Here is a 15,933-nt window from a genome sequence, read left to right as displayed (position 1 = left end):
GGTTAAGATGGAAAAATATTTAATTCTGTCAACTCCATCAGAATTTTAAGAATAGTGTGAAAATAGAAAACAATTATTTTATCACTTAAAGGTGCACTCAGTAATTCTAATCCAATACACTTTCTGTCAAATTCTGCAAATATATCCTCACAGTCTGCTAGCTGTCCGTTCTGTGGGTGGGCTGAAAAAAAAATATATAGTATTTGTACACAGCCCTGGCTCTGTAAATGGGACAAAAACAAAGTGGATCAGAGCGATCCACACAACACTACTCCAGCCAATCAGCAACTGGGGGTGTGTTCTTGTGCGTGCACAGGATGGGGGGTGAGGGCAGAGCGAGAGGGAAATTCATTATAAGAGCAATGGCAAATCTGGCTGATGCAAACTTTCTAAACTCCAAGGAAGACAAATGGCTGTGAAACAGACCAAGAGAAAGAGGTCAGACGAATATAAACTAAAAAAGAAGGATTATGATAAGTCGAGGGCTAGGAGCCATGTCAACATCGGCGAGGCCTTTCAGCGGTGGAGAGACCTCCAAGAGGAAAAAGGCTTGAAGACGGATGCAGAAGTTGCTCTTTTTCTTCTCGATAGGTGGGTAATATACATTTTGCTATGTTTCACAGAACCCATATATGCTGTTGTTGTGATGTTAGATTTAGTAGCAGGAGAGTTGTGAGTGTCTGGAGCTGGTGTGTGTAAAACCGTGTCGTCTTCTCTGCAAGTTATCTTAACAGCAGCATCTTACTGAATTTGGGGGGTGGAGCTTCCAAAGGAGCACTGAAGGGAGAGGTGTTTTTGTTTTGGCAGTTGAGCTCGAATATCAACAGTGTTTCTCAGGAATCGCTGAGTGCACCTTTAACTCCTTTACTGAATACCATTATTAGATCATTAAAGACTTTATACTCTTGCTGGATGGATCGAATTAAAATAGCATGCTTTTTAGTGTGTCTAACGGAGTTGACAAAAATGACATTAAGATGTAAGTTATGAAGTGAATAAATATCAAATAAAAAAAAAAAAGCTTTTTCATAAAGACCTGTTTCCTTGCATGATTCGTTAGCAGAAACCTTTAAAAATAAAAACTTTTTAAACATGTTTTGTCCCTTATCTCAAAAATCAGTGAGCTAACAGACATGGACTAAAAGCCAAAAACAATCCATCAACCAGGCCTTTAATCACAATTTTTGAACATTCTTAATATTCATGTACACAAATAAATTGCTCTGTGTTCTGCTCCCCTCCATCTTCTAGCATATAAGCAACTTTTTTTTTTTTAATTACCTAAATTTCTGTAGCTGGAAGTAGCATTCCACTGAGCTTCATTAGCTGAACACACAGATAAGGTGAAGGAGATTCATGGATAATTAAAGTGGTATATTCAGACTGATTTCTCTCCTCCCTAAGGTGCTGAAAGCTGAGGCTGATATTCCCCTCAAAAGTGAGTCTCACAAATTTGTGTGTTTGCATCAAAAATTACTGTTAATATAACAGCTTGCACAGCAATGTGATTTACCAGTGAGGCGGAGGGGATGTGAGTCATCCCACCCGCGTGTGAGAGATAACATTATTTCATTTTCAGATGAGTTGCAAAGATTGCTGAGTGCTCCAGGTTTGGTCTCAGGGGCACAAGAAACGCGACTTCCAAATCTCCTAAACAGCCACAGTCACGGCTGCATTCACTCACACTAAAAAAACCTCCCACTCTTATTATGTATATTTTTTTCCTATTCTCACTAAGAGCTCCCTGGAGTTGAGTTCCCGCAATCACCCATAGTCAAGGTCGGCGGTTCGGGATGTCTCAGTGCCTTGCGCCGCCACTCGAAGCGAGACAATCTCGGAAACGTAATCCATTGTTAGAGGAAGTAATCTCCTCCTATCAGAGCCTGGGGCCAATTCCGCTTGCCAGCCTTGGAAGGACAAACTCTCTGCATTGCTGAAACACCAGGATGACCTCACAGGCTCCGCTGTGTTTATTGCCAAACAATAAGAAGTCTACACAACAGCACAAGTGTGTAATCAAAAGCACTGCCCCTGTCCTCGAGTCTTGGTTTGAGATTCTAACCGCGGAATGAACAGTAACCTTTTTATGTTTGTTATTTTGTGGTGTAAATCCATTACAGCTAATGAAGGTTTATTTACCACTTCCTATTTAGCCAAGATCAAAGGTTCATTCCTAAGCCCAATTTCATTGTTTTTAGGTTGGGAAGGGGTTACTGTTGTGATATTCTGCCACTTTGGATGATACCAATTGCTACCCTGCAGAAAAGACCAGCATTTCTGGTGTGCTGGTGTCCCAACAAAGGTTTTGTGACTAGTTTAATCAAGCAAGTCTTCTTTGGTCAACCAGCATCACCCTTCTGGTTAACCACTAATCTATGGGACTTCATGCTGGTCCCAGCTTGTCTTTTCGGTAGGGTACGCAAACCTCTTGGTGCTTTAGTGTCTGGCTCTGATCCAGGTTTGAATTGCTTATCAAACCTGCATCTCGCATCAGTTAATCTATCATTTTCCAAGTGGTGTTTGGTGTTTCCTCTGAGAGAGCTCAATTACCTGACTGTTTTCACTTCTGTCAGTGTGACCCTTGACCCACGACTGTTGTTCAGATAACTTTGTGAGAGTGTATGAGAAAGTAATTACCTTTGTTAATGTGTGGTTCCTTCCAAGTTGCTTGTTATCTGATGGCTTTCAATCAGGTCCTTTCCTAATATATGATCAGCATTTCTCATTTACCAGTATGCTGTCAAGTGACTTAGTGGGCATATCAGTGAGAGTAGAAGACTGGGAAAGAACTGTGTGAGCGTGCATTTGTGTGTGTGTGTGTCACCCCTGACCTGCCACTCAGCTCCAGACGGGTGGGCGGCTTGCAGTAAAATGTCCTCATTGATCATCTGTTGTTTTTGCTGTTTGCTGCAGTACCCTACACAACTTCTGGCTTCCACATAGTTTGTCTTCCTTCTATTCTCTCTATCTTTCCTTCATTTTGCACCATTTTCATCTTTTAATAAGCCCCAGGGTCAGAAATTAACCAGGGCTTGGGGCAACAATGTAACCCAAGTGACAACAGCGCCCAAATATTAAAATTAGGGGTAAAAAACACCCAATAGTAAATGAATCTAATGTAGGAACTGGCCAATTATTTAAAACGTATTGTAGCAAAGTGTTTATTGTGTTATGATGCCTTGTGCATTATTTACAGCTACTCTTTTAATTGATGTCATATATATTTCACAGCCATAATTGTTCAGATAAAGTTCATTTTATTTAATTGATATAATTTATGTAGTTGATATAAATGGACAACACACTGTGTATTTTTATATGGTTAGAAATAAATATGCCCATAAAAAGATTTTAAAAAATGTCCTGGAAAATTCCAGTGGGCAAATATTGTCCCTTAATAAAAAAAAGTTACTTTCTGGCACTGGCCTACTCTCCTTATGTCCTTCTTTCTTAACTGAATTTCCACAAATATTCGGTTGTTTGTCTTCTTGCTCTCCATTCTGCTCAGTCAGGTCCAGTGCCTCCGCCTGTGCCTCTTTAACTTCACATTTTCCTCTCTTTCACAGCCCATTGAACTGTGTGGTGTATGTGCTGGGACCTTCACGCTGTTCTTCCTCCTTGATTCCCCTATGGCCTTTCTTTAACCCTACAAAAATGTACCATGGAAACCACAGTTTCTGCCAAAATACTAAAGAATTATTGTTACAATGTTTTATTTTGTTTTATTTTTTTTATGAAAACTTGATATTAGTCACTTCTGTCATCAAAAAAGGTGCACAAAATATTCTGAAAGATTCTTGCACTGTTTCAAAGTGATCCTATATTCACTAATATTTTTCTTTTTTCAAATCAAACATTATTTAACATGATTGAATTAACCTGACTACATTGGGTTTTCCCAATTAAAGTACTTTTTAAGGTCAGATTAGGTAGAACAGCTATAGTACAGCTATACAACTCCTTAAGGTAACAGCTGCACATACTTTACCCAATTTTTACAGTGATATTGTTTTAAAATAGTGATAACTCTAATAATAATTATATCATTTTGGTTAGACCTGTGGTCTAGTGGTTATAACAGACACATTGAGCCATTCATACAAGTAACAAAAGATCAAATCCAGCTCTCAATGTTTCCCGATCCTTTCCCTCTCTCTTCTACCCATGATTTCCGACCATCTAACTGTCCTTATCATTAAATGTGCCATAACGTCCAAAAGTGAAATAAAACATTAAGACATTTTGACAGACGGAAATCATGGTCAATTTTGTATGGATCCTACTCAGTCCTTCAGCTTTAACAATTATTAAAAAAACACTGAATATTAAGTGAGAAAAAAAAACTTTCAATCTAAATCTTTCCTTTCCTGCATGAAGATATGATCTAGGTTTAGGTTGATTCATGCCACACACACCTGTCCAGTGTAAGGCCGGCTCCCTCTAGTCCTTTCTGCTCGTCCAGAGCCTCATTATCACCTCCACCCTCTCCACATAATGTAATCGGTGCAGGCGGCATTAGTCTCCCTCTCAAGAAGCCACAAAGCCTTACATAAACACTCTCCATCTGGAGCAGGGGCCCATTTTAGTTCTAAATGGCCCTTCATCCAATCAAACCTAGTGAGGGCTTTAGTGCCACTCAAACTCATGTAATTACTGCAAAAAGCAGGGGACCTTTACCGCATGTGGGCATGGAACAGAGACACGATGGGGGTCTTGGAGACAGGTGGAAGGATGAGGCAAAGGAATTTAAGGAGAGTCAGAGAGTCAGCGAGACAGAGGTTAGGGGGTTGTAAAACAAGCACAGGGCAGAGTTTGCAAAGTCATGGCAATACTGTCCCCTATATGGAGGAATGTTCACCTCTGTGGAAATCAAACCACAACATCCACTTAATGCTCTCTCTCTTTCTCTGCCTCTCTTTTCATCTCCCAGAGCTAAGTCTTTGATTCCCTTTCAAGGAAACATCAACATTGCATAATGACGCAATTGGGACTACGTCAGTGGTCTCACGTGGTCTGAAGCCTGTAGACAACCACTCCAATTATTGGCTGATGGAGCTTAAGCGATGCCCATAGGGAGCCATGTCACGGGCTCTATATAGGCGAGCATTTGGCGCCATCTTGCCAGATTTTCTTACTTTAGTGCACCAATTTTTCTAAGCCCATGTAGGTTACTTGCGACTCACGTCGAAGCGAGGACTATGTTCTCCCTTTTAAATGACAATACGTGAGGACATCGTTGGAAATGAGCAGTTTGTGTGCGGATTCAACCGCATTGTTAAACAGGCCCGATGGTGCTTCATAAAGGCTCTGTCAAACCATGCGGTCTTGGAAAGGAGCCATATGAGCCTTGAGGCCCCGGCTCTTATCATAAGAAGAAAGATTAAGGATGGGCACTGGACTTTTCCTTGTGTTTCTCTCTCCCTCCTGACAGATGCACCATTCTTACCATCGAGACATGCTCCTTTATCTGGCGCCCAGTCTAGTTCGGCACTGTTACGTGTCACGCAGGCCGTTTTAAATCAAGGAAAGCTGGTTTGGAGGTGATTCATTGTGGGAATGATGGAAAAGGTTGGCCCTTAAAAATACCTAATTTATTTTATTTTGTTGCCCTAGAGAGTTCACAGAAATGTAATGAGGCATGGGACGAGTTTTTCTCCAATACAATGTTGTGAACCGATGCGCAGGATGTTTCGCCTGCGTTACTATTCTCCCTGGGTCCCATCAAGAAATGGTAAGTGTGTGAAACTCAAATGTTTGCGTGGCCATCTTTTCTTTGACAGGTGAAGAGATGCACATGCTATCTCTGTCCCAGTTCAATGGCAGCACGTACTTCATGCTGTTTGTTCTGTACTCACTGATTTTGCAGTCTTTCCATTGTTAAGGAGTTGTGTATTGAGTTCTCCGTCGGTCACGCTCTTGCTTCTCCTCGTGCAAGTCCACCATTTGAGACGCATCGGACACTCGAGATTTAGCGTGTATGGATGATCGAGTAGGTCATTATTTGTGTATGGAGGACCAAACATGTCATAATTTATGTATGGACTGGATTGTAGTTTCTGCTTAAGAAACCATAGGGTCATAATTTTATATGGAGGCAAATGGGTATCAAAATTATTTTATGAAGGCCAATTGGTATCAAAATTCACCTATAGACACAAATTGGTAACAAAAAGTAGAATGAATATTAATTTCTTTCCCATGTTCACACATTTTTCCCTGTTCTAATGCTAGCATTTTCTGCTGTAAATACATTCAGAGTGACCCATTTTTTATATTTGCCTGATCAAATTTGACCTCTGTCCCCATGGCCAAGGGTCTCGGGACAGGCATAACAGAATTCGATGTATAATAATTACAAGTATTCACGAATCACACTCATAAATGTCTCACGCTGTCTCCCCCCCACCATAATAAATGTTGGGGCCATTGTGTCAAGCCGACTTGCTCTCATTTCCTCCCATGTTCGCATATTCTTCCCCGTTCTAATGCTAGGGAAGATGGTTTATCTGGCATCCTCTGTTGTATATACATTCAGAGTGACCCCTTTTTATACTTGCCCTATTGAATTCGGCCTCTGTCCCCATGGCCAAGGGTTTTGGAATAGGCATAACAGAATTCGATGTATAATAAGCACAATTGCTTTCACCCAATGTTCATACACTCTTTCCCTTTCAAAACACCAGGAAAGAGATTTTTTTTCTGTAAACATTCCTGCTGTAAGCACACTTCAGGACGACAGTCATTATGCCGAAATATAATAAGGCAAACATTGTTAAACTCCATTCAATCAGTCACAATGATGGAGGCGCAAGGGCTTCCCTCCACTGTGCCGCTGATTGCAAGGCAGTAGCCAAAGGTAGGCCAAGAGTGCTCTGTCTGCCTGTGTGACAGCTTGGCAGCAGTTACAAGGCATTCCGAATTGGGTTATCCAAACGAGAGAGAATGCAGCGGGGGGACTGATTTGTGACAATAGATTTTAAGGATGCTTATTTCCACATTCAAATTACGCCAAGTCACAGGCAATTCCTCGTGTTTCCTTTTGGGGGCAAAGCAAACCAATATTCCGTCCTTCTTTACGGACTTGCATTAGCACCTCGTATGTTCACAAGATGCATGGATGCAGCACTGATGTCTTTTTGGCTTCAGAGCATCCACATTTTGAATTATCTCGACGATTGGTTGGTGTTAGCTCACTCAGAGATTTTGGCTGCCCAACACAGAGATGTTGTTCTCAGTCACTTGAACAATCTAGGGCTGTAAGTCAACCTAGACAAGAGCATTTTATCACTATAGTGGCTGACTGTGTGCTGGTGAATGGAGTTTATGTTGGAAGACATTCTCTTGTCTCTCATTTTATGCATGGAGCAAGTAGGCTTAGACCTTTTCATCCTGTCCGTGTCCCTTTATGGGACTTATCTATGGTGTTAGAGTCGCTCTCGGCTGCTCCCTTCGAGCCTTTAACATCAGTATCTGATCAAATTCGGACTCATAAAATGGCCCTGTAATTAGCATTGGCATAATTTAAGAGGGCTGGTGAATGGGGGCCTGGGTAGCTCAGTGGTAAAAGACGCAGGCTACCACCCCTGGAGTTTGCTAGTTTGAATCCCAGGTTGTGCTGTGTGACTCCAGCCAGGTCTCCTAAGCAACCAAATTGGCCCAGTTGCTAGGGAGGGTAGAGTCACATGGGGTAACCTCCTCATCGTTGCTATAATGTGGTTCGTTCTCGGTGGGGTGTGTGGTGAGTTGAGTGTGGATGCCGTGGTGGATGGCGTGAAGCCTCCACATGCGCTATGTCTCCGTGGCAATGCGCTCAACAAGCTACGTGATAAGATGTGCGGGTTGGTGGTCTCAGAAACGGAGGCAGCTGGGATTTGTCCTCCGCCACCCGGATTGAGGTGAATCACTACGCGACCACAAGGACTTAAAAGCGCATTGGGAATTGGGCATTCCAAATTGGGTGAAAAAAAAGAGGACTGGTGATTTGCATGCCCTGTCGATCAATCCCTTGTGCATGGATTTTGCGCCAGGGTTATCTAAGGTCATGCTGAGACCTTGTTTGGGCTATTTGCCTAAAGTCATCTCTGCGTCCTTTCACTTGCAGATTATTAATTTGCAGTCCGATTCTCCTCCACCATTTAAGTCAGAGGGGTATAAGAGGCTACATATTCTATGCCCAGTACGGGCTCTGCGGGTATATGTTGACTGTACTAGCCAATGGCGTAAGTCAGAGCAGTTGTCTGTGTGCTTTGGTGGCCACAACAGGGGTGTTTTGGTGTCCAAGCAGAGACTGTCTCATTGGATTGTGGATGCAATCTCGAGTGTTTACGAGGCACGTAGTTTGCCTTCACCTCATTGCCTTCGAGCCCATTCTACGTGGAGCATGGCATCCTCATGGCATTGGCTAGAGGTGCGTCCTTGGAAGATATTTGATTGGCGGCAGGATGGTCCTCTCTGCATACTTTTCATTTGGACGAGAGATTGTCTCCTGCTTCCCAAGTTCTCTCTGTTGGATCAGGATTACATTTTTGAGATTTCTATTTCTTTAGCTCGCTTGTGTGCCACTGTAAGCTTGCCTTATGGGCTTAGAGAGTTGGCAGCTACTGTTCGCATGGCGTGACGGTATCTTGTCCCAGTTGCATCATTACACAATATTGATGTTTCTTTGAAAGGGAACGTCTCGGTTACGAACATAACCTTGGTTCCCTGAAAGGGAACGAGACATTGCGTAGCTGGCCATACTCTTTAGTTGGTGCATAGGCTCGTGCCTTTTACTGAAAATCTGGCAAGATGGTGCCAAATGCTTGCCTATATAGAGCCTGTGACGTTGCTCCCTACGGGCGTCACTTAAGCGCCATTAGCCAATAAATTGGCGTGATCGTATACAGGTTTCAGACCATGTGAGACCACTGACGTAGTCCCAATTGTGTCATTACGCAACTTCTTGTTCCCTTTCAGGGAACCAAGGTTACATTCGTAATTGAGACATTTTTTCTCTCTACGTTGCCAACTCTTTTTCTCATTAGTCTCTCACTCTTTCTTATGATTTAAGGATATTACCAAAACACTATTAAACAACCATTTATCTTTTTATTCATTAGAGGAAAAAAGAATTTCAGATTTATAATTTCTAGCACTCAAGCTGTTAGATAAAGACACTTAGAAATAATGCATTGCTATTCTGAAGCCTTATTTTCCCATGCTGAGAAAGACACCAGACACCAGACACCAGACAGCAGATCTGCCATTCATACATCTCACAGGACAAGAGGAAGAAAAATTAGATCTGAATCAGACTGCAGTTCAGAACCCAAAAGTCTGAGGATGAATTATTGACAGCTTGTGTCTGGCAACGTTTCTCCATCTCACAAATGACACAGACAGAATCAGGTCCAGTACGAACAGGCACATATAAATAATTCACATACTTATCAGAGTGCAAGCACTAAAATTCCAACATTGATTGAGCCAAGATCTAATCAAAGCAAGCTGATATTACCCTGAAAAATAAGGTTGTTTAATGGGTGCACCTTTATGAGTCTGTGTCATTAGAATAATGGTCAATAAATGATTTTGGGAGAGATGAAAGAGTTTCGTTTTAATACAGCAGTGCACAGCACTGCCGGCCTTCCTTAATAACGTTTGCTCGACATGACCACTAGCATCTGATTCATCATTTCTTTCATTTAAAACCGCACAGTCTTGCAAATGCCATCTCTCACTAAAGCACTTAAGCTCTGAAATGAAATGCTTATAAAGGACAAGAATAATTGCATTTAATGTAGGTGACCACAGGCTAGCAATGAGAGCGAACGGGAAAATTAAAGGAGTGTCTGATCAGTTGAATCAGATTGGAGATAATTAAGGTGAAATACGGTTACCGAGATGCCACCTGCGACAAACCCAGCCTGCATAACGGCGACGTAAAACACAATGATGAATCCATCCCTCCATTGAAATGGTTTGAAATATATACTCATCCCTGTCTTTATCTCCTCATCTCAAAAGTCAAAACAATTAAAGGTGTTCTGAGTTTCAGGACACCTATGACTCTCCAAGTAGGAGAGGCAATTTCAAGACTGAAGCAGAACTCTCTCTTCTATCTATTGTAATGTAACATTACGTTCTATGTCTCTGAGGGTACGTGTTTATACAGTGCTGTAAAACGTGTAATCTATCAGAGTGATAAGAGAAAGCCAGGGAGCTATGTAACCAGCCACCAGCTTTCCCTCTGTGTGCCGTTTGTTTCTAAATGTGTGAGCCTGGATTTAGTGTTCACTGTGAAATTAAAGTAAAAATAGGAATCAAGTACCTGAATGCTTTACTACAGGTCTGTTCTCAACACACTGGTAGGAGGTGCTATCACTTTAATTAAATGTCAACATATTTATTTTACTGAGGGAATTACACAACCATGGCCCGGAATCAAAGGATAAACCTTGGCTTAAGGCTTCCGTATGGCATTAGAAAACAAAGTGTCAAGTGAAAATACCAATTTCAGCACTATGTGCACTAGAAAGAAAGCTAATCCTATCTCCTACCTTGATGATGCAAAAGCTAGCAGACAAGCACCTCCAAATGCAGGGGAGGGTTTTTCTGTTTCTGTTTCACCAGAATATTCTACAGTGGGAAAGCCTGGACTAGTCATTTTCGTCTTTTACAAAAAAATAAGGAAATCAAACATTTAAAACAAAAGACTTTCTACATATATTCCCTGTATAGTTAAACAATGGCTGTTTCTTAGCCAAGCTTTTTAAGACAACTGCTATAACTATAATACTGAATAATTGCTTTTTTATTTTAATGAAACAGAAAGATCCATACAAATTTTCTTAAATTGCACTGCCGTTTTTGTACTTTTTCTCCAATTAGGAGGCAATTTGGCCCTCAAGCAGAAGCAACATTGACAGAGTCCCAGCAAATGATGAAAACAGATTCAAATGAACGACTCTCATATTGCTTGCTATCGAATAAACAAATAGAGATGATTAACTGTGCAGGGCCAATGAGAGCTATAGTGATGAGAGAGGACGGCGCAGAATGCTGCATACGACTAGCCATGTATTGTGTGTGTGTGTGGTGTGTGTGTGTGTGTGTGTGTGTGTGTGTTTGTGTGTGTGTGTGTGTGTGTGTGTGTGTGTGTATACATGTTTATACTACATTTTGGGGACCAAATGTCCCCACAAGTATAGTAAAACCTGAGATCACTTACCTTGTGGGGCCAAGCCAGTGGTCCCCATGAGGGAAATGGCTTATTAAACATACTAAACTGTTTTTTAGAAAATGTAAAAATTCAAAAAGGTTTCTGTGAGGGTTAGGTTTAGGGGTAGGGTAAGGGATTTAAATTATCGTTAGATCTGTATAAAATCCATAAAATGCATGGAAGTCTATGGAGAGTTCCCACAATTATATAAAAACAAGTTTGTGTGTGTGTGTGTGTGTGTGTGTGTGTGTGTGTGTGTGTGTGTGTGTGTGTGTGTGTGTGTCAGTAAGGCCACTGCAAAAAATAGTATGCAGAGAGACAGGAGAGAAAGAGAAAGACAATGAGAAAGCGATGAAAAGAGGAAGAGGGGCTCAGATGGAGCACACAACATGAGTCTGCAGGCTCATACCCAGGGGACACACACAGTCACTGTGCCCAGGACATTCTGTATTTGTTGTAGTGGGGGGTGGGGGGATTATAAACACACACACACACACAGGTTTGTTTTTCTACCAAGGGGATTTTACATTGACTGTTGTTTTTATACTGACCTAATGATATTTTCTATCCCCTAAACCTAACACTCACAGAAACCTTAATGCATTTTCATTATGGCATTATTTAGCATGTTCACTGAGCCATTGCCTGGACCCCACAATGTAGGGAAAACCTGACGCACATCCAAAGATGTACACTCTCTATTCTTTCTACATCCCCCTCTCTCTGTAAGTGATCAGTTGGTTTCTCATAGGGTCATATTATCCCTTCTTCTTCTCCTTACCCCTGTCACTCTATCTATTTTTCTCTGGATCTCATCCTCCTGTGTTACATCTAGGCTCTTTTATATTCTCTATTACTCTCCCATATATCCCTTTTTCTGTCTAATTCAGTCGTTATACAGATTCAGCATAATTTCATTTTAACTGCTGCCCCTCTTTTTCTTCCCTGTTCCCTTTCCCCCATCTCCTCCCTTCTCTCTGGCAAATTAGTTTTTATGTTTCTTTCTGAATATGTGACTCTGGTATCAAAAGTCTCTATTGATTTACACATGAAGGGGTGTGATAATCAATTGTCTTCCTCCTCTCCACCTCCTTCCTCCATTACCTTCCCAACCCCCCTTCTCTCCTCCTTTCCTACTTCTTGTCACTGTAGAGATTAATGACAGTTATCTCCAAAGCTCCCTCTTGACCTCCAAAACCCAAATGAGGAGCCAGCCATTTGAGCAATGTGTACATACACATATACATAAAACCACAAAATGACCATGAATTTCTCCTTAATATATGTCTTAGCAATTTACAGCAAAATTGAAAAGTACATTTCAACATTTTACAGATGCAGATGTTTAAAATATTCTCACTTATGGGACCTTGTCAGACAAACAGCCACACATTCAAACCTGGAAGTAGCTCAGGCCACAAACGGCTATTGAATTTCAATGGATGAATGCGTTTAGAATTTCAAATAGATAAATATGCTAATATTGTCAGTTTCCATAAAATTCAAATAAACAGGAACTCGAAGTGAATTAAGGTAATGTCGGTTTAGTTTTCCCTCTCAAATCAGGCTTTTTGTTTCGCTCTTGCTGCTTAATAATTATTAATTTGGGCCTCATTTTACAAACAGATGGCACAGCTTGAAAAGAATTAAAGGGCCGGCTAGTTATCTTGAAGATGCTCTTGTAATCCAAATCCCAAGACAACGGCAGATGCATTTATCATTCGTTGGCAAGCATGAAATACACGGCCCGTGTTGGGATTTACATTAGACAGCCTTGTAGTGTGACTGAGACTGGTTTGGGACAGCTGTAAAAAGCCCTAAGCAGAGGAGTCCTCTTCATCTCAAAGTGGGACGCGCGATCACTATGGAATGAGGTAACTGCGGTTCCCTGTAGACTGTCGCATTGGCCGTTCGTACACCTCGAGATCAATGTACGTCGCACTAAACCTCCACGAAGGACATCGTCAAAAGACGGAGCGTTCAATTACGTACACAAAGAAATGCAAAGAACATATGTAGGCTTCAATAATGCGCGCGGGTAAACGGCGTAGGCTACGCAATTAATGTTTCTTTGCATCTATACACATGAATTACCGAGAAAACCAAGTAGCCTACATATCTTTCCATGCAGATGTGCGTCATACAATTATGAAGCGCATTCTCTTTATTACTGGAGCATACGGAGTTAGCAGAGGTGCAGGTGGGTGACGCAAACTATTGACTATATAAAACTGCATATAAGCACTATAACGTATAATGAAGTAGATTTAAAAACGGGAACAGCAACAACTTTAAGGAAATCACAGTTTAATGCGCGAGCAATTTCACTTTCGTGCGAACACTTCGATCCAAACTCAATTCTAGAACATGTAACACGGTTTTCGCTACATTTAATGATGTCCATGTGTTATCTGGCACTATTAAATCAGGTATTAGAGCATGTTAGGCTATATGTGTATGCCCTACTATGTATAGGCTATAGACTATACATTGCTGGCATCTCTTGCGATGGTAAACACTCCGCGGTGTAAAGCACATTCTGACATAGCTAGCTCTCTTCGTTGTCAAGCATCTGGCCACATGCTCACAGCAAGGTGTTTATAGTTTCTCTAGCATTGTGCTAAATAAATATTGGTCTTACCTGTGTTTGAATAAGACAGGAGCAGTAGGAGAGATATGGGAGCGCAATACTTCCAAAAAGCTGAAAATGCCATTATGGGTGTTATTCCGTTCTCTCTGTAAATTCCTCTTCCCTTTGATAGGAATTAGAATAACATGAATGCGCAAGCTTTCATCTACAAATGATGTCTTTTCTCAACTCCAGTATTAGCTGGAAGCGTAGTGTATTACATACTGGTACTCACACATGCACACTCAATCTGATACACTCACTGCTCTGAATGAAGGTGGAAATGTAGAAGTGCCGGTTTTTCTTGAGCTCAGCTACAACCAATCGGATTTGACTATGATCGAAGCACACCCAATCAGTGGCGGGGTATGAATAATATTCTGAGACAAATGACCATTTGCTATTATGAAAAAAAAAAAAAAAAGAAAGATTTTTTTTTTTTTTTTTTATTATTATTATTGTTTTTTTTTTATTATTTTTTTTAGGTTACAATGGGGCTAAAGGCCCCCGAGTAAAAGGCGCACATTTTATTTTATTTTCTCCCAAAACATATAGCAACAAAAACTGCCACAGCACTTTCTTAAACACTTGTTTGTCACTGCAAAATACTCCCAGTCCATGAGATCATTGCGTGTAATGTCTGAAGGTTGATTTTTGAGGTAATTTGATCTAATATTTACTTCAACTTTTTTAAATGATGCAATTTTATGTAGCTAATGAAATTCCTGAAATTATCACATTTATTTAGAGACAACATAGCCTACCTATTTGTCAGTTTCAGTTTTGTTCAAGGTGATTCAATCAAAAGTTCTTCAATAACTATCCAATAAGTAAAAGGATAGTTTTGGGGGTAAAAAGCCCCGCTGTTGCAGGTGCAAAAGGCCCCCATTAAAAACATAGTAGTGAGGCCAATAGATTCGTTATGAAAATGTTCAAAGTGGGATCACATTGACTGATCCAATCACAATGGAGATACAGTTGTTTATAGAATATGTTATGAAATCCCAAATGTGGAAATCGTGCACTCTTTTCTGAAATGGTTATTTTGAATAAGCATGTTTTTTTATTATTTGGTACTCAAAAAAGCATCTTGGTGTCAAAAATGTATTTGCATTAGTTGATCAATTTTGCCCCATAACTATTGTCCTTATATCTACACAATATTACCATAAATCCCCTGAGGGTCTTTTACCCCAAGTGTGGGGGTCTTTTACCCCAAGTGTGGGGTAAAAAGGCCCTCTTGCTATGCTTTTTTACACAACTTAATTTTAATCAAAACAACCTTCTGTCATTATTTCTTTTCACACAAATTATGTTGCTCCATCAATATTCAATAATAAGATATCAATATTTTTTGGTCATGTTACAATTTGTGACCAGAAAAAAGCTATTTTTTCTTAAGGTTTGACTTTAGCTCTGTTGTACCCTATATAGTCCTTATTCAAAGTAGCGCCATCAGTACAGTTTCTAGTTAAAAGCACTATAAGCGGCTGCTTAGGGCCCCCAAGCCACCAGGGTGCCCAACAAAGCAAGGTAGGCTTTATATATATATATATATATATATATATATATATATATATATATATATATATATATATATATATATATACTGAAAGTTGGAAGTAAGACTCAGGCAACTGTTATTGCTCAGTGAGACAGTTATAGGTTGCCAACTTGTGGCCCGAGAGGGAAGGGAGAATATAACTACAAGGAGAGTGTTGTAGCTAGATGTGACAGGCACACGCATGCTCAAAGAGTTTTTAGTCACCATGAAGCACACCTACAAGTTGGGAGCAGAAAAAAGAAAAAGGAAGAGGATGAGAAATGCAGCCCGACCATTGGTAAGAAATTAATGTAAGCCAGCTACCTGGCTATATGGTGTTTATACATTGTCATGCATTAAATTGCAACAATTAGTTAATGGGGAGACATGCGTGAAGGCCTCCAAGTAGGACTTTGCTTAGGGCCCCCATATGCTCAGAAATGCCCTATATTATTATATATTTATATTTATTATTATATAAGTATTATTATATAATATAGTGCTATATTTAATTTTTGACAGGAATGAAAATGAGGCTGTGAGGGATAGACTAGTTTCAAA

The 15,933-nt window shown here is 40.5% G+C and overlaps 1 protein-coding gene across 1 annotated transcript in view; it reads right to left on the bottom strand.

Annotated features, from left to right (window-relative positions):
- LOC127452438 (cell adhesion molecule 4-like) overlaps positions 1-14,087 on the bottom strand; it is a 201,384-nt gene extending 187,297 nt beyond the window's left edge. The window contains exon 1 of the mRNA XM_051717877.1: positions 13,842-14,087. Coding sequence (XP_051573837.1) covers positions 13,842-13,914 — 73 coding nt within the window. The 5' untranslated portion in view covers positions 13,915-14,087. The remainder of the gene's footprint in view (positions 1-13,841) is intronic.
- Between the last annotated feature and the right edge of the window lie 1,846 nt (positions 14,088-15,933).

The sequence above is a fragment of the Myxocyprinus asiaticus genome, chromosome 15, assembly GCF_019703515.2.
Source record: "Myxocyprinus asiaticus isolate MX2 ecotype Aquarium Trade chromosome 15, UBuf_Myxa_2, whole genome shotgun sequence".
Classification (NCBI taxonomy): domain Eukaryota; kingdom Metazoa; phylum Chordata; class Actinopteri; order Cypriniformes; family Catostomidae; genus Myxocyprinus; species Myxocyprinus asiaticus.
This window is presented reverse-complemented; position numbering and strand designations above follow the sequence as displayed.